The sequence below is a fragment of the Phaseolus vulgaris genome, chromosome 3 (genome assembly GCF_051622355.1).
Source record: "Phaseolus vulgaris cultivar YP4 chromosome 3, ASM5162235v1, whole genome shotgun sequence".
Lineage (NCBI taxonomy): Eukaryota > Viridiplantae > Streptophyta > Magnoliopsida > Fabales > Fabaceae > Phaseolus > Phaseolus vulgaris.
Genome location: NC_143500.1, coordinates 14,157,530 through 14,182,999, shown reverse-complemented (window position 1 = coordinate 14,182,999; position 25,470 = coordinate 14,157,530). Strand labels below are relative to the sequence as shown.

General features: G+C 34.4%; 1 protein-coding gene across 2 annotated transcripts; it reads left to right on the top strand.

Moving 5' to 3' along the window:
• Positions 1-13,606: 13,606 nt before the first annotated feature.
• LOC137806673 (nucleic acid binding/RNA binding protein) lies at positions 13,607-22,499 on the top strand. Of its 2 annotated transcripts, XM_068606905.2 has the most exons (8): positions 13,607-13,876; positions 13,955-14,023; positions 14,598-14,717; positions 17,766-17,845; positions 17,932-18,007; positions 20,457-20,642; positions 20,884-21,012; positions 22,047-22,499. In XM_068606905.2, exons 1-8 carry the CDS (start codon positions 13,802-13,804, stop codon positions 22,206-22,208), a joined length of 897 nt encoding a protein of 298 aa, XP_068463006.1. In that variant the 5' UTR covers positions 13,607-13,801; the 3' UTR covers positions 22,209-22,499. The 2 variants fall into 2 exon arrangements, with proteins under 2 accessions (XP_068463006.1, XP_090156315.1); XM_090300189.1 differs by lacking the exons at positions 13,607-13,876; positions 13,955-14,023 and adding an exon at positions 14,418-14,495.
• Positions 22,500-25,470: the final 2,971 nt, after the last annotated feature.

Below are 25,470 nucleotides of genomic sequence, written 5' to 3'. Positions count from 1 at the left end.
CCTCCATCGCAGTAGCTCCATACAACTACGTGGCTACATTGATTTAGACTAAGCAACTTGTCCTAACACCATAAAATTTGTAACTGGTTTCTCCATTTTCTTGGGTGAGTATCTTATTTCATGGAAATAAAAAAAGAAAAAGAAAAAAGGACTATTTCCAATAACTCATTTGAGGCCGAGTGCAGGGCACTTGCCACGACTACTTGTGAATTACAATGACTTACTTTCATTCTTCAAGATCTTGAAATTTCATCCATTGAACCAACCATAATTTTTTTACAACTAATCCACCATTCAAATCACTTCCAATCAAGTCTTTCATGAACGTACCAAGCACATTGAAATCGATTGTCACATTATCAGAGAAAAAATCACTGTTGGGCTTCTCAAATTACTTCCAATTTTGTATTGACTACAAATTGTCGACATCTTCACAAAGCCTCTTGCTCCAGCTTTTTTTTATTCAACTCAAATCCACGCTGGGAATGAAAAACATACTCCCAGCTTGAGGGGTGATATTAGGTTGTTACTTTCAGTTACCTGAGTTGTTACTTTATGTTTATTTTGTTTTTATTTTCAGCCTATGTCTTTGGCCATGCTTTCTGTTTTATATATACACCTTTGTAATTACTCAATGACACAGAGAGAATAATACATATCTTTTCTTTCTTTTCCCGTTCACTATCTTTTTGTATGTTCCATTGTCCATTTTTCAGTGCTTCTTCACCACTGGGCTAAAGCAATCATACGTTCCACCATCTTCCACAAGGCGCTTCTCCATCTCTGTTTTGGCTCAACCGTATTATATTTCTCAAACAGTTTGGATATTATGCCTATTACAATGTTTGATTTGTCTTTGTTAGTTGGGTTAGAATTCGATTTGGCATATGTAGCTTGTGTTGTGAGTATGAATGAGATGATCTCACTTGGTCTATATGAGGTTGGGAAGGTCTTTTTTTGACAGGTTTGGACTGAGGTAAACTGTGTTTTGCAAATCGGAAGCTGTCACAGAGGCATGGGTGTAACAACTTGGCTATGTCTTTCACAAATGCAGCTATGGAGCTTAGGAATTACAATACTAATTGTACTAAAACACATTGATTTGGTCTGCAAATGGTAAAGCTAGTACACAGGCACGGATTATATTATATAAAATTGTACCGTCCAGGTCATCGAGTGTGATGACGTGGACAAGAGAAAGGTAGGTGGTCAAGAAGTCAACATAGTCGCCGTATAGTCAACATAGCACAGAAGATACGATGCTTAAGTTAAAGCCCAAGTGGCCGCAAGGTTATACATTGCACTCCAGATAAGGGAAGTCCATGGGCCGGATATGCTAAGATCCTAAAGATAGCGGCGCAAGGACCTTCTCCAAGGAACCCTAGATAATAGCAAGCAACGCAGAGGTAAACCCTAGTTTTCACCTATATAAAGGGCACGAAGAGCCCTAGTAAGGTACATGCTTTCATAGTTATACAGAGCACTAAACCCTAGTTGTTTTTTACGGCACACCCAGCTGTGAGCACAAGGCAATTAGGGCAACACAGTTCCAGTCATTGAGATAATCATACAGTCTCTAGTCACTTCGGTGTTTCTCGCTAGCTGACTTGATCGTCGGAGTGCAAACGGCCGCGAGGGCGCCCCTTTGTTCTTCTTTTTCAGGTACTCGTAGACAAGGCAGAACGAAGGTGCTCTAGCTCGTGGGGACAAGCCACTCATAAAGACGACCAAGGTCAACCGGCCGGAACATTTGGCGCCCACCGTGGGGCCCGATATAAAACATCAGTCCCACCACACAGGTTTTTCAGTTCCAGTTGTCGTTTCCAACCTAGTTCCAGCCCTCAAATCGCAGATAGTCAAGGGGGGCTTCCAGAAACCACGAACATGAGACCCGCACGCACTAGGAGCGAAGAGATGACCATACAACAAATCGAGGAGAAGCCCTCCAATCAGTGAATGAAGAAGCCAAGGCTGACCAGTTAAAGCCATTCCTTGAGCGTGGAATGTGGCAAACCTTAAGTTGTATTTCAGCTAAGATATTCGTGCTTAATGCTTTCTCTTTAAACAATGTGTGATAAATCTGTTCTTGGAAGATGATGCATTTAACTTTGTTGATTTATCTGAATTGGCACATGATAAGTTGACCTAGCTCGGTGTAAGTACGAGCATAGGCGCTCTGTGGAATTAATCTGTTTGTTGATTTGTTTAAGCACAACACAGGTAAAGTCAACCTAGCTCGGTGTTAGTGCAACCACTCGAGTATAGCCGCCCCGTGAGTAAATGGTTACCTAGTGCCAGGTAAGACAGGGGCATGGGTACCATGCAGGAGAGCCCGTCAGCTCGACCCAAGGGTTTGGGGGAGGTCATCGGTGATTGGGCACAAGAGGTGAGTCATGAGCTCAACTCAGATGTTGGTCAGCCCAGAAAAGGTAACAAAGATAAAAAAGATATTTTATCTGTTGCGATATTATTCCAAAGATAAAAGATAATCTAGAGATAAAAGATAAAGAAATATTTTATTTGTTGTGATATTATATTTGTTGTGATATTACTATAGATAAAAGATAAAGGAATATTTTATTTGTTGTGATATTATATTTGTTATGATATTATTATGAAGATAAAAGATAATGGAATATTTTATTTGTTGTGATATTATATTTGTTATGGTATTATTATGAAGATAAAAGATAATGGAATATTTTATTTGTTGTGATATTATATTTGTTATGGTATTATTATGAAGATAAAAGATAATGGAATATTTTATTTGTTGTGATATTATATTTGTTATGGTATTACTATGAAGATAAAAGATAATGGAATATTTTATCTGTTGTGATATTATTCCAAAGGTAAAAGATAATCTAGAGATAAAAGATAAAGAAATATATTATTTTAGAGATAAAAGATAAAAAAAATATATTATTTTAGAGATAAAAGATAAAGAAAGATATTATTCTAGAAATAAAAGATAAGGAAATATATTATTTTGGAGATAAAAGATAAAGAGATATTTTATCTGTTGAGATATTGTTCTAGAGATAAAAGATATGGAAATATTTTATCTGTTGAGATATTATTTTGGAGATAAAAGATAAATAAATATTTTATTTGTTGAATATTATTTTGGAGATAAGAGATAAAAAGATATTTTATCTGTTGTGATATTATTATGAAGATATTGTGACATTATTCTGGAGATAAAAGATAAATAAATATTTTATCTGTTGTAATGTTATTCCCAAAGATAAATGATTATTATTTTTATCATGTTATTCCGAAGATGACGTGAACAATTAATTATCATTTAAATTTGTTGTGATATTGTTATGATGATCATGATCTCTCACAGTGGAGAAGTTATTCTTGTTGCTGGTCATAGAGCATAGTAGTGAAAAAGTACATGTCTAGGAAAGTTCAGACGAGGAAAGACTTGGTATTTAAGCATGTCCGTTGGTGACCCACCTCTCTTTCCTGGGAACTTACCTGGTGTACTAGTTCACGATCTACAACATGCAAAAATGATCAACTTTGACAAATTTTGCAGAACTCGTGTGTCGAGAATGACAAATTATTATGTCCTACCGTAGCTCGACGGTAAAGGGCAGTACAACATCAAACTTTTACACCATGCAGGGTCATAGAAGTGTTGGACGACGAAGCCTGTCGATGAAAAGTCAAGCCATCAGGACAACTCCTCTAAAAGGTACATTACGACTCATGTGCACTGACCCTTGGCTCAGAGACAATCTGGACATGGGCACCCTTGATCGCAACTCGCCACCGTTGTGGTTCGAGCCTTTGAACAGGTCCGTAGCGACTCTCAAGTCGCCGCTCGCCACCGTTTTGGTTTGCCCCTTTGTCTTTGCAGGTGAGAGGTTTCTTGATCAAGGAAATACGATTCTCAATCGGAGATAGAAGGGCTAAAGTCTACCATTGGAGTTAACCAACGAGAAGAGGCCTCAGCCAGTCAAGGAGTGGCTTGAGAAGAAGATCAACGGCAAGACGTTTAAGCTGGGGAAAACTTTAGACGGTGAGACACAAGACCATATCGCCAAGGTAATAATTAGAAGTAGTTTCAGTTAAAGCAGTTTTTCAAAGGGCACTCTTTAAGAAGTGGTTTCAGTTAAAACAGTTTTATCAAAGTTTCCAAGTTATTTAAGTTCGCATGCTTATCGTTTTAAGTTTTCAGAAAAAAGACCTTATCGCTTTTATGAGATTTAAGGCAACAATTTAAAGATTATGGCATGCATTCAGTACAAGGCTTTAAAGCATAATGTTTTAACTCCTGATCGCCATATGGCGATCGGAGGCAAAGGTTAAGTTTTTTAAGTCCTCATCGCCACTCGGCGATTGGAGGCACAAATTAAGTTTTTAAGTCCTCATCGCCACCTAGCGATCGGAGGCACAAGTATAAAGCTTTTAAGTCCTCATCGCCACCTAGCGATCGGAGGCACAAGTATAAAGTTTTTAAGTCCTTGTCACCACCCTGCAATCGGAGGTGAAAGTTAAGTTTTAAGTCCTACTCGCCTAGAACGAGTGTAGGCGAGAACAGAATAAAAAGTCCTACTCGCCTAGAACGAGTATAGGCGAGAACAGAATAAAAAGTCCTACTCGCCTAGAACGAGTATAGGCGAGAACATAATAAAAAGTCCTACTCGCCTAGAGCGAGTATAGGCGAGAACAGAATAAAAAGTCCTACTCGCTTAGAGCGAGTATAGGCGAGAACAGATCAGAAGTCCTACTCGCCTAGAGCGAGTATAAGCGAGAACAGATCAGAAGTCCTACTCGCCTATAACGAGTTTAGGCGAGAACAGATTAAGAAGTCCTACTCGCCAAGAACGAGTACAGGCGAGAGTTCAGAGCAAGATGACAGATATGTCCAGTATGAGTAAAATCCGGGCGCCTAGTCCTTGAGCAGGGGTTAAGGGATTCCTTCGGGACGCCCCCTCCACAAGTATGAATAGCTAGCCCCGGTACCAGATAACAGTTAAAATCCGGGCGCCTAGTCCTTGAGCAGGGGTTAAGGGATTCCTTCGGGACGCCCCCTCCACAAGTATGAATAGCTAGCCCCGGTACCAGATAACAGTTAAAATCCGGGCGCCTAGTCCTTGAGCAGGGGTTAAGGGATTCCTTCGGGACGCCCCCTCCTCAAGTATGAATAGCTAGCTCCGGTACCAGAGAAAGTCCTCCTCACCCTCGAGTGAGTTCAGGCAAAATGAGATTAAAAGTCCTCAGTGCATCCAGGGGAAAGGTAGCCCTGGGCAAGTTGAGGCACCAGAGAAAGTCCTCCTCACCCTCGAGTGAGTTCAGGCAAGATGAGATTGAAAGTCCTCAGTGCATCCAGGGGAAAGGTAGCCCTGGGCAAGTTGAGGCACCAGATAAAGTCCTTCTCGCCGTCGAGCGAGTTCAGGCAAGAACAGAGTACAAGACCTCTTTGCTTAAGCAAATTGAGGCAAGTTCGAAAGTCCTCAGTGCAGAACCAGGCCAACAAAGTCTTAGGCGACGACCTAGAAATACACATGTTGATGGAAGAGGCCCAAGCACAAGCCCACATGCAAGCCCACCAAAGGGTAGATTTGGGCCAACCATAGAGTTATGGCCAAGAGGATCCAAGAAGACGTTCTTTTACATGTTCAAATGCCATAAACTCTAGTGTATAGTAGACTTTAATTTCTTGTCAAAATTAGCATAGGAACTTTATTTGTAATTTTCTTAGAATTAATTTTGGCACCTAAAACACCTAGAAAGCCCATGGAGGGGGTGAACATAAAAACTAGACACACCCCTCCCCATGTGCTCATTTGTGCACCCATGTGCCATGTGCACCCATGTGCTTCACATTTACATTTCATTTGGCTAGCATTAGGGTTGCATTATGGTCCTCCTTAGCCTACAAAAGGAGGAGCCTACACCTTGTATTTTCAAGTTTATTGTGAGTAAAGTTATGCTGCCATTTTGTGCCAAGCTTTGCTTCTCCTAGAATTCTAGGCTCTAAACTTCAATTCCTTCATCTTTTCCCTTGAGCTGGCCGAACCACTCAATACCCATACTTAACATGCACCTACAAGATCAACACCACTCTTAGGAGGATCTTGCTCACTCTCATTCATTGCTTCCGCCCCATACTCTACATTGATTCAAGAAGAACTTCATGAAAATGCCATCATTTGGTATCATGAGCTTTTGGTTCTTCAAGATGAGTAGCTTGGTCTTTTAAATTTTCAGTTCTTCTTTACTTCATATTGTCATTTAAATTCCATACTTGTCTTGCTGTTTTTTACTTTTTAAATTGTTCTTGGTGTGCTTATGGAAGATCCAACCAAAGCACAATTGTTCAATTGATCTTGAACAAATTCTGTGCAGCTTGTGATAGGATTCCTTACACCATTGAGTGGCTGTTTTCTTTTAGGAATTTGAGTCCTTATTGCTTTCTTAATTTTGCTTCATTTTATGCTTTGAGTCTTTATTTTCTGAATCTATAAATGTTGTGTCAAGTCATGTGAATCCATATTTGTCAACAATTCTTAGTAGTCCTATTATTGACTTGATTGTTTCTTGCTTTTGGGTCTCTTTAATTTGTTTGAATCTGCTGTTCTTTGATCCTTTGGTGCCTTTTTATTTTTAGTTTGAGTTCATATTGTGTTTAGATCATACACAATTCTATTTCACAAATTTCCATTGTGTCTAAACTTTGGTATCTTGCTGTTTTTGTTTCCAGTTTTCAGATTCCCCTGTTTATACCTTCTCTGTTTTGGCTGTTTTAACCCAGAAAAATATTTCCACCCATAGAAAAATTCTGATTTTCTGGAAAATGCAAGTTTAAAGTGTTATAGAAAAGACAAAAAAAGAATTAGGTCAAAAGAAGCAACCGAAAAAAAATGATAAATCTTACAAAATCAGAGTGCAAATCCTGAGCGCTCCAGCTGGCATAACCGAACACCAATTTTGCAAAATTTATTAAAAAAAAATGGTGCATCCGTTTTGAGTGAATCCAAAGCCAGATTTTAGATAAGATCCTGAATATCTTGCATAACAAATTTCAGAGCCAAATTCTAAAAATACAGATCAGCATAAATCGGGGAACAAACACGTTTTCTGGCCCACAACATTTTCCAGTGGTGCTGTTTTTTTTTATTTGGTCATCTAATCTAGTGCTTTTCTTTAGGAATTTCTTTTGTGTGCCAACTTTTATTGAGTACCTTTAATTGTTTGCTTTAATTTCTTGAATCTCTTTCTAAGTTGTCATATTATAAATCCTTTTGGTGGTACTGTTTTCTTTCAATTAAATTTGTTTCTTGCTTTTGTTCCTTGACCTCTCTTTTTGGGTGCTGGAATTTAATTTCTCCCTTGGTGCTTATGTGCATGGAATTTGACTTGGTTTAAGGTTTAGCCCTTGTGAATAGGTGCTGGAAATTGGAGAATTAAAGCCAACATTCTAAGGAGGAGACAAAGCCAAAGCCGAAACAAGCTTTCTTGAAACAAACACTACAAACACTTAGGAGATCAACAATCAAGACAACAAAGAAGTGCACTAACCAAAAGGAGGAACAACAAAGGGAGTTTTCTCTTATTTCCTTTGCAACTTGGTTTATTGTTAATTACCTTGTTAATTACGTTTAGACGGTGAATGTGTCTTCAAGGGCTCAAAGTGTCCAAGAAGCCTCACCTAGGGCTGAATAGTATAGCAATTTCTTGATTAGTAATTGTTACTTGTTTGTAATTGCTTTTCTTTTGCTTTCATAGATACGTTTTGCATGTTTAATTTTGTTTAAGTTTTGTTAAAAACCGTCTAGCTTTGTTAATTAGTTAGCATGCATTGTTTTCTTGCATTAAAATCTGATTTCTCAACTTAATTGTGTTCCAAGTGGTTTACTAAGAGAAAGCTTTGTGTGAAGACATTGAGGGATAGTTTTTGGCTAAGGCAAAGGCTTGGTATTTAAGTAGTCCACTGTGACTCACCTCCCTTACCTGGAAGACTACCTTCTTTGACTTCCCTAAATTTTTCTCAAGGTAAAATACTTCTACACACAAAGTTTTAGTCATGTCTTCTCACTCCTCTAAATCTCTTAAAAGTGAGCTGAAATCCTTGAAATCTCTTTTGAAGCAACTTACTAAGGATATTCAATCCATTTCATCTAAACAATTGGAGAATGAGATCAAAACTAATGAATTGACTAAAGCAAAGAATGAGAAGTCTCAATTTTCAAAAAAATTACATTCTCATGCATCTAGCTCTAAACATCATGATTATCTTGGGGAAGAAAGTCTTAGGAAAAATGAATATCATCAACAATTCCCTAGGAGAGCTAGGAAAGAGAGACAAGAAAACCTAACCAAGCATATCTCTCACACTCAAGCTAGAGAAATTCCATGTTTAGAATACCTTGGAAATGATCAATTAGCATCTCAATGTTTCAATGAAAGATCTATGATCTTAAGGGACAAAGATGAGAATAGTAGCCAAGAAAAAGAAGCTAGTGAGAGTGAAGAAAATGTAAAAATAGAAAAGCAAGAGAAAACCCTTGCAAAACAAAAGGCGTGGGAGAAGAGTGTTCCTTCCCACAAGGTCATTCAACAAGAAGGAAAAGTTGAAAATACATTTAAAAATATACCTCTTGTTGAACAACCTAGCCTTACCTTTTGTAAAGGAACACTTGCAAGCCTAGAAAAAAAAGAAGAATCCTTAAAAAAGGCTTGCATAGATAAAAATATAGTAGATTATTTTACATACATGCTAAGATATCACCAAGTGAAGGTCAAGTCATCTATAGGCATCTACAAAGACAATTTTTTATGTGAAGTAGTGCCTAAAGAAACTTGTCATGTCTTATTGAGACAACCTTTGCAAAGAATTGAAATTTCCATGAACAAAGGTTGTATCAACGAGACTACCTTCACACATAAAAGAGAAATTCTTCATGAAGGAGAACTCATGGGTCAAAATAGAGTTGATAAAACTCTAGAGCTTTTAAAAGGAAAATTATTGTCACCCATGAGAAAAGATGTTCAAAGACATTACCCTAGATACATTCCGTGTTTTAAAAATACATCTAAGGCGATGTCTCATGAACTCTATACTCCTTCACCTTTTGCAAATGATCCTTGGGAAGACATAAGCCTAAATTTCATATTAGATCTTCCTAGGACAACAAAAGGTTTTGATTCCATTGTCATAGACATGGATAAACTCTTCCTTAAAGAAGTGACAAGTCTTCATGATTTCTCTTCAAACTTAGTGTTGGATAGAGCTCCAAAATTTGAAAACCATCATTTGAGGATTCTCTTGGAAAAACTTGCAACTAAGTTGTCCTTTTCAAATTCTTATCATCCTCAAAAGAATGGTCAAAATAAAATTGAAAACATAGCTCTTGTTACTATGCCTAGAGAAATCATGAAAGCCAACCACAATTCTTGGGATGAGTATCCTTTTTCTATTGAGCATGCATACAATAGAGTAGTCCACAAGACTACTAATATTTCTACATTTGAAGTTGTATGTGAACATAGTCCTCTTTCTCTTTTTGTGTTGTTACCACTTCCTAAAGGAATTATGCCTAAGGAACAAGTAACCACTATTGAAAATTTTACAAAGCATGAGAGGATTAGAGAACACATGCAACCATCAAAAGAGAAATATTGTAAAAAGTTGCCAAAAACAAAAGAAAAACAAAAATGGCAACTTCATAAAATTGATTTGTATATAACTGCTTCAACTAACTCATTTGCTTTATTAGATAATTCCCCTAGGTGGACGTTTGATCCGGGAGGGCAAGCATAGTTGAAGAAGCAAGAGGCTGCTATCCGAGATCAAATCTCTAGATCTGAGGATAGATCTTCTCAAGGAGAAGGAGATGATGGACACCATCCAGCCACATCCATTCCCCTAGTCATGAAGAAGAATAAGCAATGGATTTGAGGACAAATCCTTTTCAAGAGGGAGGGGATGATGGAAGAGGCCCAAGCACAAGCCCACATGCAAGCCCACCAAAGGGTAGATTTGGGCCAACCATAGAGTTATGGCCAAGAGGATCCAAGAAGACGTTCTTTTACATGTTCAAATGTCATAAACTCTAGTGTAGAGTAGACTTTAATTTCTTGTCAAAATTAGCATAGGAACTTTATTTGTAATTTTCTTAGAATTAATTTTGGCACCTAAAACACCTAGAAAGCCCATGGAGGGGGTGAACATAAAAACTAGACACACCCCTCCCCATGTGCTCATTTGTGCACCCATGTGCCATGTGCACCCATGTGCTTCACATTTACATTTCATTTGGCTAGCATTAGGGTTGCATTATGGTCCTCCTTAGCCTATAAAAGGAGGAGCCTACACCTTGTATTTTCAAGTTTATTGTGAGTAAAGTTATGCTGCCATTTTGTGCCAAGCTTTGCTTCTCCTAGAATTCTAGGCTCTAAACTTCAATTCCTTCATCTTTTCCCTTGAGCTGGCCGAACCACTCAATACCCATACTTAACATGCACCTACAAGATCAACACCACTCTTAGGAGGATCTTGCTCACTTTCATTCATTGCTTCCGCCCCATACTCTACATTGATTCAAGAAGAACTTCATGAAAATGCCATCACATGTCACTTGGCAGATCAGGCAAGCGAGATTTCAGATGCTAAAAATGACTCTCGCCTACTGCTCAGTAAGTAATTTCGTGTCAAATGTTATTGCTATAGACTAACCGTTTGTTCAAGATAAGTTGATTTCCAGGAAATTAAGCATCAGTTTATGCTAAGTTAATTGGGTTGAGTAAAAACCAACCAAGTTATCAGGTGATCGCACAACAGATAAGTTATCAGGGTGGAAGAAGTCACAGGGTGGCTGAGGTAGCTTCGTAAAAGACACCTCACTACTCAGATCAAATTGTTTCAGATTAAAGGCTCAGGGGAGACAGAGGGGGGTCCGTTAAAGGCAGCTCTCCTCCCAGAATGAGCAGAATTGATAGCTCAAGGTATGAGGCCGCTCCCCAGAGGACGCCTTAGCAGATAAAAAGGAAAATAGCATCCAAAGAAGCCCACGGCTTTGTGATTGAAGCTCGAAAGAAGAAGTACACGGCGAGAATTAAGTTAGCAGAGTTTGAGGCGATGACATAGAAGTGCGCATGTCACTTGGCAGATCAGGCGAGCTAGATTTCAGATACTAAGACTGACCCACGCCTACTGCCCAGTAAGTGATTTTGCGTTAAATGTTATTGTTATAAACTAATAGTTTGTCCAGTTAAGTTGATTTTCACATAGCTAAGCACTAGTTGGCGCTAAGTCGATTTCTTTAAAGCAAGAGTTAGTCAGTTATATCAGATGATTACACAGCAGATAAAAGCGAAACCATGCGCACATTTATTGAAGAAGAAAATGGAACAGTGAACTTCTTAGTCTTTTTGCTGAAAACAAGTTATCAGCTCAAGACTGGGGGGCTTGTGTACCGTCCAGGTCATCGGGTGTGATGACGTGGACAAGAGAAAGGTAGGTGGTCAAGAAGTCAACATAGTCGCCGTATAGTCAACATAGTCAACATAGCACAGAAGATACGATGCTTAAGTTAAAGCCCAAGTGGCCGCAAGGTTATACATTGCAGTCCAGATAAGGGAAGTCCATGGGCCGGATACGCTAAGATCCTAAAGATAGCGGCGCAAGGACCTTCTCCAAGGAACCCTAGATAATAGCAAGCAACGCAGAGGTAAACCCTAGTTTTCACCTATATAAAGGGCACGAAGAGCCCTAGTAAGGTACATGCTTTCATAGTTATACAGAGCACTAAACCCTAGTTGTTTTTGACGGCACACCCAGCTGTGAGCACAAGGCAATTAGGGCAACACAGTTCCAGTCATTGAGATAATCATACAGTCTCTAGTCACTTCGGTGTTTCTCGCTAGCTGACTTGATCGTCGGAGTGCAAACGGCCGCGAGGGCGCCCCTTTGTTCTTCTTTTTCAGGTACTCATAGACAAGGCAGAACGAAGGTGCTCTAGCTCGTGGGGACAAGCCACTCATAAAGACGACCCAGGTCAACCGGCCGGAACAAAAATAATATATTTTTATTTTTTTTAAATATTAAAAACATTAAAATTATAAATATACATTGTTTTGTAAGAATACATTTTTTTGATGATTTTGATTCTTTATTTATTTAATCATTTATTAACGCGTGCCTTTCTCTTCTGTTTTTTTACTTACTGATTGTTATATTTTATGGTTTGACAGATTTAATTGGAGTTGTTAGTAAATGTATTTTTTATCTTTTGCTTGAGATAAATAATTGTTGTTAAAAAAATTGTTAAGTGTACACCTATGGCAAACCGCAAGAATATTCCTTGACGTGATTTTATATATTTTTTAAACTTTTTTCATTTTCGTACTACTGCAATGTTCATCTTTTGTGTGTAACAAAAAAATTATATAAAACTTGATGTTTACTAGTATCATTGGTTAATAAGATTTAAGATTTTAATTAAACAATAACATAAGTTGGTTTTAACACATTTTCCTGGTATGGGTAAGGACTTATGTTAGTCAAAACAAAAAAAAATGTTATTACAAAAGTTCATATCTTACTCGTTCATATAATTGAGTAGTTAATTATTTTAAGAGGTTGGGTTAAATTAGTAAATCATTTCATTATTATGGTAATGAAGAGTTAGTGTAATTTTATATGAATTGGAGTAGACATACTACAATAATGAGAAGGGAATGCTTCTATGTGAAAAATAAATGGTTAAAGTATAAAATTTTATGATTATTAGGATTGGAAAACATTCATTAACAAAATTGGAGATTTTGGTTAAATCACTACGAAAGTTTGTTAGGCCAATTTCTTATGGTATTACAAATTGCATTAAATGGAAACACCTTACATGTATTATAGGCTTTCTTCAAAGAAAAATAAAATTGTAAAAGAGCGTTGACAATAAAGACATTTGACTCAAACTCACTTCTCATAACATAACATGAGAGTAAAGTTAAATAGTGAGTTTAAGTAAAAAGTCACAAAAGATAGATGGAAAGAAAGAGAGCATTAACCTAAAAAAAGAGAGGATATTGTGGAAGGTTTGGAAGACCCACCAACACGAAATTGCCAAAACATTATAGAAAAGGGAACAAGTAAAAAAAAGTTATAAATAAAAGAGAATGAAGAAAATATGCAAAGTTAAAAAAAAAAAAAAAAGTCAGCTAAAGGTGTAAACTTGAAGTGTATGTTTATCATAATGTTATCATGCAAATTATAAAATAAATATTTTTATTAACTTTATATATTATAATTATATAATATTTGAGGATAATTATTATTTTTATAGATATTTTTATAAATAATAAAATAAATTATATTCATAAAAGTAGAATTAATAAAATAAATTATATTCATAAGAGTAAAATTCTCTTTATCAATATTCATAGATATTGCTATTAGTGAGTATATATCTCAAACTTTGAATATATGTTATTTAGTATTTATTATTCATAGATATTATTTATTATAATATCTAAATTTGTAGTTATAATTTATTATTTATTATTATCACACATACGTGTAAACAATACGGGGTCCATATAGCGTATGGGGGTATAAATAGTATTTCCTTTTAAGAAGAGGCCCGAAAAGAATTGGTGCTTTAGAAGGCCCGTGGTTAAGCCCATGGTGAAGATACGATATGATGACTGTGTTTTGGCGGAGGGGAGGCGTGGCAGTGCAGTGGCAGCGGTGAAAGATTGAGAGAGGAAGAAGGAGAATTAGGGTTAGGGTTACGGTTGTGCTTGTGGTTGTGGTTGTGGTTGTGATTGTGGAGAGAAGATGCAAGGCGGTGACGAAGTTAGTATAGAAGAGTTGGCCTCGAATCTTTCCCTCTACAAAGATCAACTTCACCAGGTAAGCTCAATTCAACTGTTCACTCACTCTGTTCTCGTTTCGTCTCGTCAATTTATTCCTATTTCAATGAATTTTCAGGTCAGACAGCTCCTTAACGATGAACCTTCGAATTCAGAATACGTTGACATGGAGAGGGAACTTTCCGAGGTATGACTACATTTTTCTTTTCATGCTAACAATTAATACACCACTTCTCCTACTTCTTCATCATCTCAATCTCAATACCCTTCTTTGTCGAGAAAGCAGATCCCTACCATAAAGACATCAGAGGATCCTTGTAGGCAAACATGTCTGCCCTTCCCATGCACCGTATTGTGTATTACCAATCAAATTCATTTTTTGAATTTTCTTGGTTTTAAAAGGTGCTGAGCGTACTACTTTATATTTGGAACTGCACTGCAGCAATTTGTAACATGATTCAAATTGCTCAACCTGAGGACCATGTTCAAATAAATAAGTGAATCTTACATACATAACAAAACAAAAAACCAAAGACAACCTCGTCAAAATGCACATCACGTCTATCTTGGTTCTTGTGCAGGTGTGCTCTCTGTCGTGATGTCCAGCATGCTTTCTTCCTCTCACCTGATATGAGATGTTCACACTGAGATTCTTCTAAGTTAGAATTTTGACATTAATTTTGGTTTATCATGTAAACATTTTCTGAAAACTTCTTGTTTTACTGAACTCCAAATATGTGCCCTAAAATTGTGTTACGCAGGTCATTGCTTTGACGGAGGAACTCCTTGCAACTGCAAAGCAAAATGAAATCTCTGGTTCAACGGCTGCTCCTAATGCTGGTACATCTCCAAGTTTGTCAATACATAAGGAGAATCAAATGGTATGTTCTCTGCATTCTCGTTTGATTTTGGAGTTTACTTGCACCATTACTTTCAGGGAAATTGGAAATAATGATTAGAGAACACTTTACTAATATTGCCTAGTTTTTTCATACAATTTATGCCTTTTTCCGTACTCTTATTTTCCCTTGTTTTCCCCATATATATAACAATTATTTTCTGAATTTGGGACTATACGAGCAATTGCTCATTTCAAGTGTATGTTTCGTTCTTGGGGTCTGTAAATCTCCTTTGGGGCATTAGTATTGTCATTAGTTTTGATTTTGGTGGATCTAGTGTTTTCCTTTGGACGTGGATCAGTTTTCTTGCCAGAGTCTTTTTATTACAATAAAGAAAAAAGTAGAGAGATTTTTTTACAGGAACATGAAGACCCAGGTTTTACTGCAGTACGTTAAGTCCTCAGTTTGCTCATGGTTTCCTTTGTTTTGTTGTAGTAGGATTGTTGGAGTTTCCATGTCCTCATTTTGGTCCTTTGCTCGTGGTTTCCTTTACAAAGCCCTTAGCATAGATACAGCCAGATGAATTTTAATGCATGATAAGGATCATGTCATATCCCCTCCTCTTCCTCCCTCCAATTTTCCTGCAGTCCAATTCTGAAGAGGAAATAAATTATTGTTGGGTGGTGCTGGTCACTTACATGTATTGAGTTGCTTGTGCATTGTCTGGTAGTATCTTCTGCCTATATTATGATTACTGGGCCTGCTGGTGGGTTATTTTGGCATTTTAAGGATGTTTGAAAATATGCATTGGCATATGCCAGGTCTCTGTCTGCTTTTGGCTATAATTTAGGTTGCAGATGAACAGTTGATTTATCTGCATTAATATGTATCTGCAACAGATTGCATTGTTATATGCTAAAATAGAATCAAGGTTGTCTAAATCTTGAGTTATCTAGTCAGATCTTGCAAGTTTACAATGCTAGGTAAATAAAATAAGTTAAACCATGGTCTAACTCTTTTCAGGATAAACTTTGGTAAACTCTCACAAGCTTTAGTTAAGAAACAAGTTTGCGAATTTGAAATCCAACCCAAACTTTGCTTCCCATTGATCTCACAGTGTTGTGTTTTCTTATGGCCCAAATGATTTGAAGATTTTAACTCCTTTTTTAAAGTTTTTCACCTTAAGAACTCATGTTTTTATGAATATATGTATGATTTGAGAATTTATGGATGTGATTCTATTTTAGTACTATGAGCATATTCAATGGGAGTTTCTTACAAGGATTCCTTATCAGTAAAAACTTTATTTTAATGTGGATACCACGTCTTTCCTTAAAATTGAAGATAGTTGCTTGTATAAGGAGCTTTTTGTAACTTTAAGGAGTCCATGTTTGTGGGTTACTCATTAAAGTGATGTTTTTATTGATAAGGAACTCTTGTGAGAAACTCTTGGTGATGCCTTATCATACTTTATTATTGTGGTTTGCTACTTCTGTTATGGAGATAAAATGTAGAATTATTAATAGTATTATGTAATGCATGTATGTTTTTAATATTACTTTTTATGATGAGTAAACTTGTTACTGTGAAAACTCTCCAAGTTTATGTAGACTTTCAAGTTTGACAACCTTGCATAGATAGAACTGCCTGTTCATGATTCATTTAATTGCTTTCGATTGATAATTGATGAAATTAAAACTAGTAGAAGTAGTGGAGGAAGTAATTGAAATAGTATCTGAATCTGATGACCTGTATGCTGTGATGCACCAATACATTTATCAGGCCATCTGACACGGATACGTTTAAAGTATGTATCTGTCGCAGTTACATTTAAAGTATGTATCTGTCGCAGTTACATTTAAAGTACGTATCTGACACGGTATCTGTCATGATATCTGTCACAGTTACATTTAAAGTACATATCTGACAAGGTTACATTTAAAATACGTACATGTAAAGTGTCAGCAATTAATTACAAATAGAAGAGTGCTTAACATAGTGCTTGGAAGTTAGAACTGTTGCTTATTGATACAACTAATAATGATTTATGAATTCTCGTTGTCCTTTAGGTTAAACCTTAATCCCATAGAAAAATTTATTGATGAGAAGGGTCCACAACTTATTTATAAGACAACACTTCAAGGATCCCACTTTTTAACCCCTTTTTGCTAAAATAGCCTCATATATAACATTCCTGTAATATATATAAAAATCATAATTTTTCTAATAGTAATTTTTGTTCTTTATAGTCATATATTTAACTGTCATTATTTTTATTTTATGTTATTCCAAACACTAAACATACATAAAATATATAATTTTATTGATGTATTCCATGAAATCATTTTCCAGATTTGATATTTGAGTACCACTTAATTAAAAAACAAGTTCTGTGGCAACAAATGTTGATAGAAGCAAAGCAACTAACTATTTTATGTTATTCCAAACATTAAACATACAAAAGATATATAATTTTATTGATGTGTTCCACGAAATAATTTTCCAGATTTGATATTTGAGTACCACTTTAGTAAAAAACAAGTTCTGTGGCTACAAATGTTGATAGAAGCAAAGCAACTCACTATTTGTATATACATTTGGATAATATTTTATAATGACTTTTTTAATGAAATTACAACGAAATTTATTTATTTTGTGAATTATATATATTTTAAACGTATATGAACCCATTGTGTCCTATTTTTTTAAGATCAGACAAATTGCCGAATCAGATACATTTCGTGTCCGACACTTGTAACAGATACGTACATCATAACCTGTACGAAATACTTTTCTTGTGATTGATTATTGATGAAATTACAAACTGGCAACGGTTGTGGAGGCAACTATTGAAATTATCTCTAAATGTGATGACTTGTTTTGTCACTATTACCCTAATTATATCTCTATACTCAATACTTTTCTGGTAATTGTTAAAGGATTGTTATGTTGTTTCACTTTTGTTGGAGATGATTTGATTAGAGATATGATTTGATTACATTAAAAAAGGAGAAATGATATGATTTGATAGGGGAATATCTTCCCAATCCGGGAATTGTTGTCACTAATCCTTTCGATATCTTGTAACAGTTGGATAGCAGTTCTGATCTTCAAGAGAAACTTCCTATTGGAACCAAAGTTCAGGGAGTTTGGAGTGAAGATGGGGAGTGGTACTGTTGTCTATCACTGTATTTTTTTCCCATTTCATTTACCTATGTTTACTGTGTTTTCACTTTGTTGTGTTATGAATTTCCAGGTATGATGCTACAATTGAGGCTTATACACCAAATGGTTATTATGTATCCTATGACAATTGGGGTAATAAAGAAGAGGTAAGGCTTGTAAAAACTACTTGATGCACACCCGATGATCCCATTGCTAGTCATGAGGTGTCATTTGTGGTCATGCATAAATTTCCCTCTAAATTCTTCATTGCTATTTGTTTTACTTTTTATGGGTATTTTCCCGCACCTAGGAAAATAGTGGTTGGAGTTATTGAGTTATATAGGTGTGATCGAACTCTAGAATTTACATTAACTCGTGAAGCTTTCATAAAATCTTTTAAATTAATAACAAGTTTGGGAATTCAAATAACCATAAAATGAAAGAAAAATGCTACCAAGTTGAAGTTCAAGACTTTAAATACGGACAAACAAAAGTATTGAGTAGAAAATAAAGATAAACAGAAAAAGGGGAAACTGAATATGAAAATAGAAAAAGGAAGAAAAAAAAGGACCGATTTACTTCAAAGTGAAAGGAAACAAAAAAAGGATGGAACAAAAGAGAAAATAGGATGAAACATGTCCCAGGCAGCAACTGAATAGGTCGCAGGTGGTGGCAGCATAGGTCACAGGATGCACCATTGCCACCAGTGTCTGGTTAGTGTCAGTGGTTGCTGAATTAGAACTGCTGTGTGTTTGGGTTGTGGCTGGTAATTTAGGTTGGGTTGGGCTGTATGACCCAACTTTTTTTTAAAGGAACTATTGGGCTAGAGTTGGTATGGACCAAAAACAGTTTTGAAATCAATGAAACTCGGGTTGCATTGGTCTAGGGTTGGGTCACACTGACCCAAAGCTTAATCTTACTCCTTTGTGACTAGGTTGGGGGCTTTTGTGGCATGATTTCCACCAAGGTTTCCTGCAACATCCCAAAGGGGTTGTCATGTACTGCCATGGAAGACCTGATTGGTGTGGCAACAGAAAAGAAATCTGCCACAACTTTTTATTGAATGAACAGAGAATAGTAGAAAAATCTCAAAGGGTTTTCCTTTTCCAAAGGATTTCTCCTTTCACAAACAAAGAGTGAATGGTCAATCTACAATTGATAAGTGAATAATTTCACAAATTGTGAATGGGTCAATCTGCAATTGATAAGTAACAACTGTCCACACTACACCAGAAATTCAACCTTGTCATTGAAATGGAATTTGGGGGATTCCCTTTGCATGTGATTTTTTTGCTGGTTATATTTGTTGACAATCCCACATTGACTAGATAAGACCAATTTACAGAATATAAGTAGGGTAAACCTCACCTTACAAGCCAATTTTGTGAGATTGACTCAAGCATAAACCAACTTACTAAGATGGTATCAGAGTCATTTAGAACCTATTTTAGTGAAGTTCATTGGGATTGTTGTGTCATCGCTATTAGTGCTCCTTAGACCACCCACAAATATCTAATTGCACGCTAAATATGTTTGTTCCTGTGTGTGACGGGTGTGTTGGAGATCTCATATTGACTAAGATAAGGCCAAAATATAATATACAAGTAAGGGGCAATCCTTATCTTTTAAGCCATTTTTTGAGATTGAGTTTGGCATAAACCCACTTTTTAAGATATCCTCATTTCTTCTCTTCATTGAGTTTGGTGTCTAGTCCTGTCGTGTCCTCATCCATTAGCTCACCTTCAACCAGAGCTAGGTATTTGGGCAAAAGCCCACAACCCACCTGCAAACGTTTTTTATACCCAGCCTGCACAACCTGTAGGTTAACTGGGTTTTACTTGCAGAATTCACGGGCTATTTGCTACCTGCATTACCAAGTCTAATTCATCTCAAAATTCATTATTTTCTTGTTTCTATTGGTTGAACTTTCTTTAATGAATCAAGTAAATTGTTATGCAAATGGATGCTAAAAAATCAATCTCTAGTGTCTTTGTGGGTGCGGGTTGACTCATTTAATTCGTGGGTTTTATTGGGCGGATACGGTTTGCAAGAAGGAAAGTCTGTCTAAAAAGCGGGCTATCTGAACAGGTTTTTTATAGTGTGGGTTTAAACGGGTCTGCCCGTCTGCATATCCAGCTGTACTTTCAGCTAAGATCATAACCCACAGGCTCTTGGTTAGTCTCTTTATTGATAAGTGGAATCAGTGGACTGCAGTTCTGTCCATGCTGGTGAGTGCTAGTTGAGTCTTCTGTGTGGGTTTTGTCTTGTGTGCCTCCCAATATCCTTGCTTTGATAATCCATTACAACTGATGATAGTGGTGTTCTGCCACTTCCAAAAATACTAGATTTTCCCTTAAGCTTACAGGAGAAGAAACAACCTCGGCCATACATCTTGAAGACACAAACCAATTATATTATGTGGTCCTATTATAATAAAGTGTTGAGTGGAAAAATGAAAATCAAATTAATTAAAAAACCAATCGAAGGATCCTTATCTTGTGGTATCATACTCTCTTATATGAGTTGACTTTTGACTATTAATATTGAATCTTCCCGGTTTATCCCCTCTCCAAAAGAACCAATGAGTCATGTGTTGATGGTGGTTGTTTATTACAGGTTGATCCGGCCAATATAAGGCCAATTCAAGAAGGGTCTGTAGATGCTTTATTAGAAGCTGAGCGAGTTGCGGAGGCTACAAAACAGGCTATCAAAAGAAAAATTGCGCAAGCTGCATCGATTGATCTACAGTCTCGCAGTCTACCTGCCAAACTTCGTATAGAGGCTGATGATCCTGAGGATGTGGTGAGATGTTTTATGCAAGTTATACATGTCTGAATTAAAATGGTTGTTTTCAATGTTGATGAAACGCCTGAGTTTTCTGTTTTATATAGGATTCTAGATATGTTGGGTGATGTTTTTGGTCTTGTATGTTCTTCCAAGAACAAAAATGTTTGCTAGTGGGTTCTGGACTTGTTTTTGTTTGTGGTTTATCTGGCACTTAGCTATGATGACATTGATGACATTTTTTCTAACTCAATCACAGAAAGCATCTAAACGCAAGAAAATACATGCCTTTAAGTCAAAGATGAGGATGGAGCAACTTGAAGTCACACAAAATAAGCGGCAAAATGCTTGGCAGCAATTTCAGTCCACCAAAGGAAAGGCAAAGAAGGTGCTTTTCTCAATTTTGCAACTATTTTTATTCTCACAGATAAGCTTTGAGAAGTTTTTGCACCTTACTTTAGGTTCTGTGACCAATGGTAGTTTTCTTGTATTGTATTGAAATTTTATTTGTTTGTATATACATTTTCTAGTAAATAGTAAATATTGAACTATGCAATTGATTCATTAGGATACAAGGCTTGATTGGATATGATATTACACCCTTGTGCTATCTTTTGTTTTAGGTTCTCTTTTACGGGACCAATGGTAGTTTTCATGTTAGAATTGCAGTGATTCACTTTTCTACATGCATTTCCGTACTAAATCTTGGAAATTAACTAAGTCATTTGGTCCGTTAGGGTACATTACATTTATGCTTGGTTAGGATTAGATTGTCTACAAAGTTTCATTCTAATCCAGCTTGTCTTCCTAACATGCATAATTTTATATTGAATTACTATATTTCATCATGAGATAATTTGAAGAGAATACAAGTGTTATGGAAATATTGGTTTCTATCTCCTTTTTGAACTCTATATTAATAACACTCGATATTGCAATTTTTTTACATTGTCATTCATTTACAAACCATAATCTAGTCAATTTGTTAATTTTTATAATAATTATCTTAAAAGTCATTGAAAAAAGTTATTTCTAATTGATTCAACATTATACATTTAAACTGAGCGCTGCATACCTGTTAAAAGTTCGTTTTTGAAACATGACATATCTTCATCGATTTGACACTTTGAACATGTATATATGATGTTTGGTAGATTGTGATAGATTATTGCATAATGTACACACTTGTATTCAATAATCATATATGTACAATGGAACTGGTTATGCACATTTATATATGAAACAGTTGCATGTAAAGGATTGTCTCATTGAAATATCTTGGAGAAATGTTTTTATCGGATATTAAAAAATTTAAGTGTCTCTTGATATGAACTTTTGTATCTTGGTTGTTTACATGCTTAAATTGAGTTTTGACAATGATCTTTTCTGTTCTTGTATGTGATACTTTGGCTTTGCATACAGATTGGTTTCTTCTCTGGAAGAAAACGGGAAAGTATATTTAAATCTCCTGATGATCCTCATGGAAAGGTTGGTGTGACAGGAAGTGGAAAAGGTTTGACAGAGTTCCAGAAGAGAGAAAAACATTTTCACCTCAAAGATGGCACAACTGAAAATGATGATTAGGGTTCTGATACTTTCACCTATTAGCCTTTCAAGTGTATGTATAACATGCTCAAACAAACCAATCTTGTGAAATGTGTTGAGACTATTCTAGATTGTGGTATTAGCTTCTAATACATATTTTTTTTCTTTTAACTCACTTTACTTGATCATGGTGCAATTTTGTAGCCTTATCGTTATGCTATATTGTGGTGTTGTTGTCCTTCTTCTTGAACTGAGTTCATGGTTTGTTGGTATTGAGATCCTATTAGAGGCTTTCCATAGAAAATTTATATAAAAGTGTTCATTACTCAATCTGAAAGTGCATTTTAAGTCTTCGAATAGTTCCAGGTGTAGTTCCAGGTGAGGTTAGCAAGGACCTTAATGGTAAGTATGTAAATAATCCTAACTTACTACTTTAATTCATGCAAATTTGAAGATATTTCAAATCATACTTACAGTTTGAAATCATGCAAGTTTAAACATATTATAGGTTTAGCTTAATTTTTAGTTTTTGATATACAATTGTATTTAATAGGAGTTGTCTTCTTATTTGACTTAGATTGTCTTACACTGAAATTGTTAGTATAACTACTGGATTTGAATATAAGGTTTTAGACATAATTTTACTAAACATTTGGTAAAATTGTTTAATTTCTGTATAATTTCTGAATTTTGTATTTAGACTCTAGTAATTTTTCTTATTTGTTATAACTGAAATATTTATTTTTTTGAATTTTATCATTGAAGAAATATGTATTTGTATTTTGTTCTTATTATTTGAAGAATTTCAAAATGGTTTATTTTTTATTTCTGAAATATTTTTACTATAACAATTTATATGTTTTCCGAGTCAATATATATAGATAATGTTGGGATTCAAAATCAAGAAAAAATTATTAGGAAACTAAAGTAAAATTTGTAAATCATTTAAGCTTCAAACTTTAGAGTAAATTACTAGAGTGTATAATTATTTTATTCCAGTCAAGTAGTCACTTGTGAAAGACTTATGTTATGACGAACAAATATATTTGTAGTTAAATAAAAATTTGTTTTTATCTAATTTAAGTGCTTTTGTCATTCCCTTTCTATATATTGTGTTGTAATAAGTTGAAATATACTATTTTGCATTTGTTTGGTAAATTAATAAAACATGTTATAATATTGAGACAAATTAATTAAAATAATTTACCATGTTTATGCTAGAATTCTTAGGAATAAAATTAGTTTTTTTAAGACTTTTTTTAAAAAATATACTGCTTTTGTGTCAATTAGTAAACTAAAAATATATAGAAAAATGTACTTTTAGTGGCAAGTACGAAAAGTTAAATACAAATTTTTGTATTAATTTGTTAAAAAATATCAACAAGAACACGAAAGAAATATTGATCATTGACTAAAGAACCAAAAAACATGAATCACTCCACATCAAATAATATGATAGAAAAGAAAAAACAATTACCACAGTATTCATTGTATTAATTTGTTTCTTCAAACTCATGTTTACAAAAATTATAAAATAATCTGATAAAATTTTTGTAAAGATTAATATATAAAGACATCAAACATCCACCCTAAGGAAATAGAATTTGACAATAGATAGTGAACTAATCTTAACTTATAATAGACTTTTAATGAATTTAATACTGTATTACGATAATAAAACTTAAATTTAATTTAATTTTACAAAATTGTTGATAATCAATTTTTTTAGGTTAAGTTTAAGTTTCATATCACAGTCATTCATTTATAATATGTCATTTATAATGTATTGATATTTCAAACATTTTTTTAATCAAATAATTATTAATTACATAAGCTAGATATAGGCATAACATAACGGACTATACATAAAAAATTATATCAATTATTTATTTCTTATCTCCATTTAAGTTTTCAAGAGAAAAACTATTACTTTTAAATTAAAATATCGATTTAATTAGATAATAATGAACAATGATAAGTAAGTTGAAGAAACATTAGTTTCGACTCAATAATTTATTAGTTATCTATACATAATCTTGTAATAATTGTATTATTGCTATAACAAAAGAACTTGAAATAACAATAAAATTTGTAAAGTTTTGTAAAATTATAAAAAGAATAAAGTTATAAAAAACAGAAATACACATGTTTAAGATATGTGTTTTTGCTAGTATATTATATAAAGAAATATGTAATTTAATTGAACAATTTTAATATTTAATAAATAGAAAATAATTTATTTATTTATTTAATAGGATAAGTAATTAATCAACTTCTATTTCAAAATAACTATTTTTTTTTAAATTAACCATCACATACTTTTTTTTTAAATTATATATTGAACTCAAGTCCCTATCTAGTTGGTTTTATTTCCCTATCTAGCACCCTTTTCTTTTTATTTCTCTATCTAGCACCATTTAAAAGAAAACATAATAATAAATTAATTTTTTTGATAATTTTAATTTTGAATGCATTAAAAAAATATTTTTAATGTTTAAAATAGTTAAAAATATAATTAATGAATAAAGAAATAAGTTTTTACAAAATAAAAATAAAAAAGTAATAAATTGAAAATGTTTAGTTTAAAATTATTTTTTTTAAGAATAAAGAAAATAAAAAATTAAACCCTACAACAACATAAAAGTTGAATTTATAAACATAAATTAGTATTTATTTTTATTATTATTGATTATGTAATCATGTTAATTTCAAGTAAAAAATACAGGACATAATTATAAAAAAACCAAAGTTAATTAATATTAATTAATAGTGGATACACAAATAATATTGAAGTGTCTACCCTAAATGTAAAATCCTAAAAACAAAACTAATGCAAATGTTACACTTAATGCTTAAAAATGAGAAAAAAATGTAAAAATAAATAAATATAAAAATAAAAACAACAACATTGCAACATGTCTTTCATGTGTTACAAAAGACTATTTGGTGAACTCATAAATGAAGAGTATTGACCTGCATACATTGGTAAAATACTACGTCCAAAGTCCTGACATGAAAAGAACCTCAAATGGGAGGCCTAAGTAAAGTCAAATAAGAGTTGATATTGACATAAGAGAATAACATGATCGAACAAAAAAATGTTCATATTGTCAAACATCAGGACACAAAAAAAAAAAACACGTCCCAACATTACTGGATCGTCCATTTCTCGTCATTAATTATGTTTCATTTCACACAAACTATTTAATGTACCACTGAAAAAAATATTAAATGAATGATCATCTCTTATTTATTTTTCTTTTTATGATCAACATATACTTATTTAGTATCGTCTTATATC

Excerpts from the sequence above, each read along its gene's own strand:
- LOC137806673 (XM_068606905.2), top strand. The coding sequence starts at position 13,802 with ATGCAAGGCGGTGACGAAGTTAGTATAGAAGAGTTGGCCTCGAATCTT. Across the intron at positions 17,846-17,931 it reads TGGAGTGAAGATGGGGAGTG|GTATGATGCTACAATTGAGG; the intron begins GTACTGTTGTCT and ends ATGAATTTCCAG. Across the intron at positions 18,008-20,456 it reads ATTGGGGTAATAAAGAAGAG|GTTGATCCGGCCAATATAAG; the intron begins GTAAGGCTTGTA and ends TGTTTATTACAG.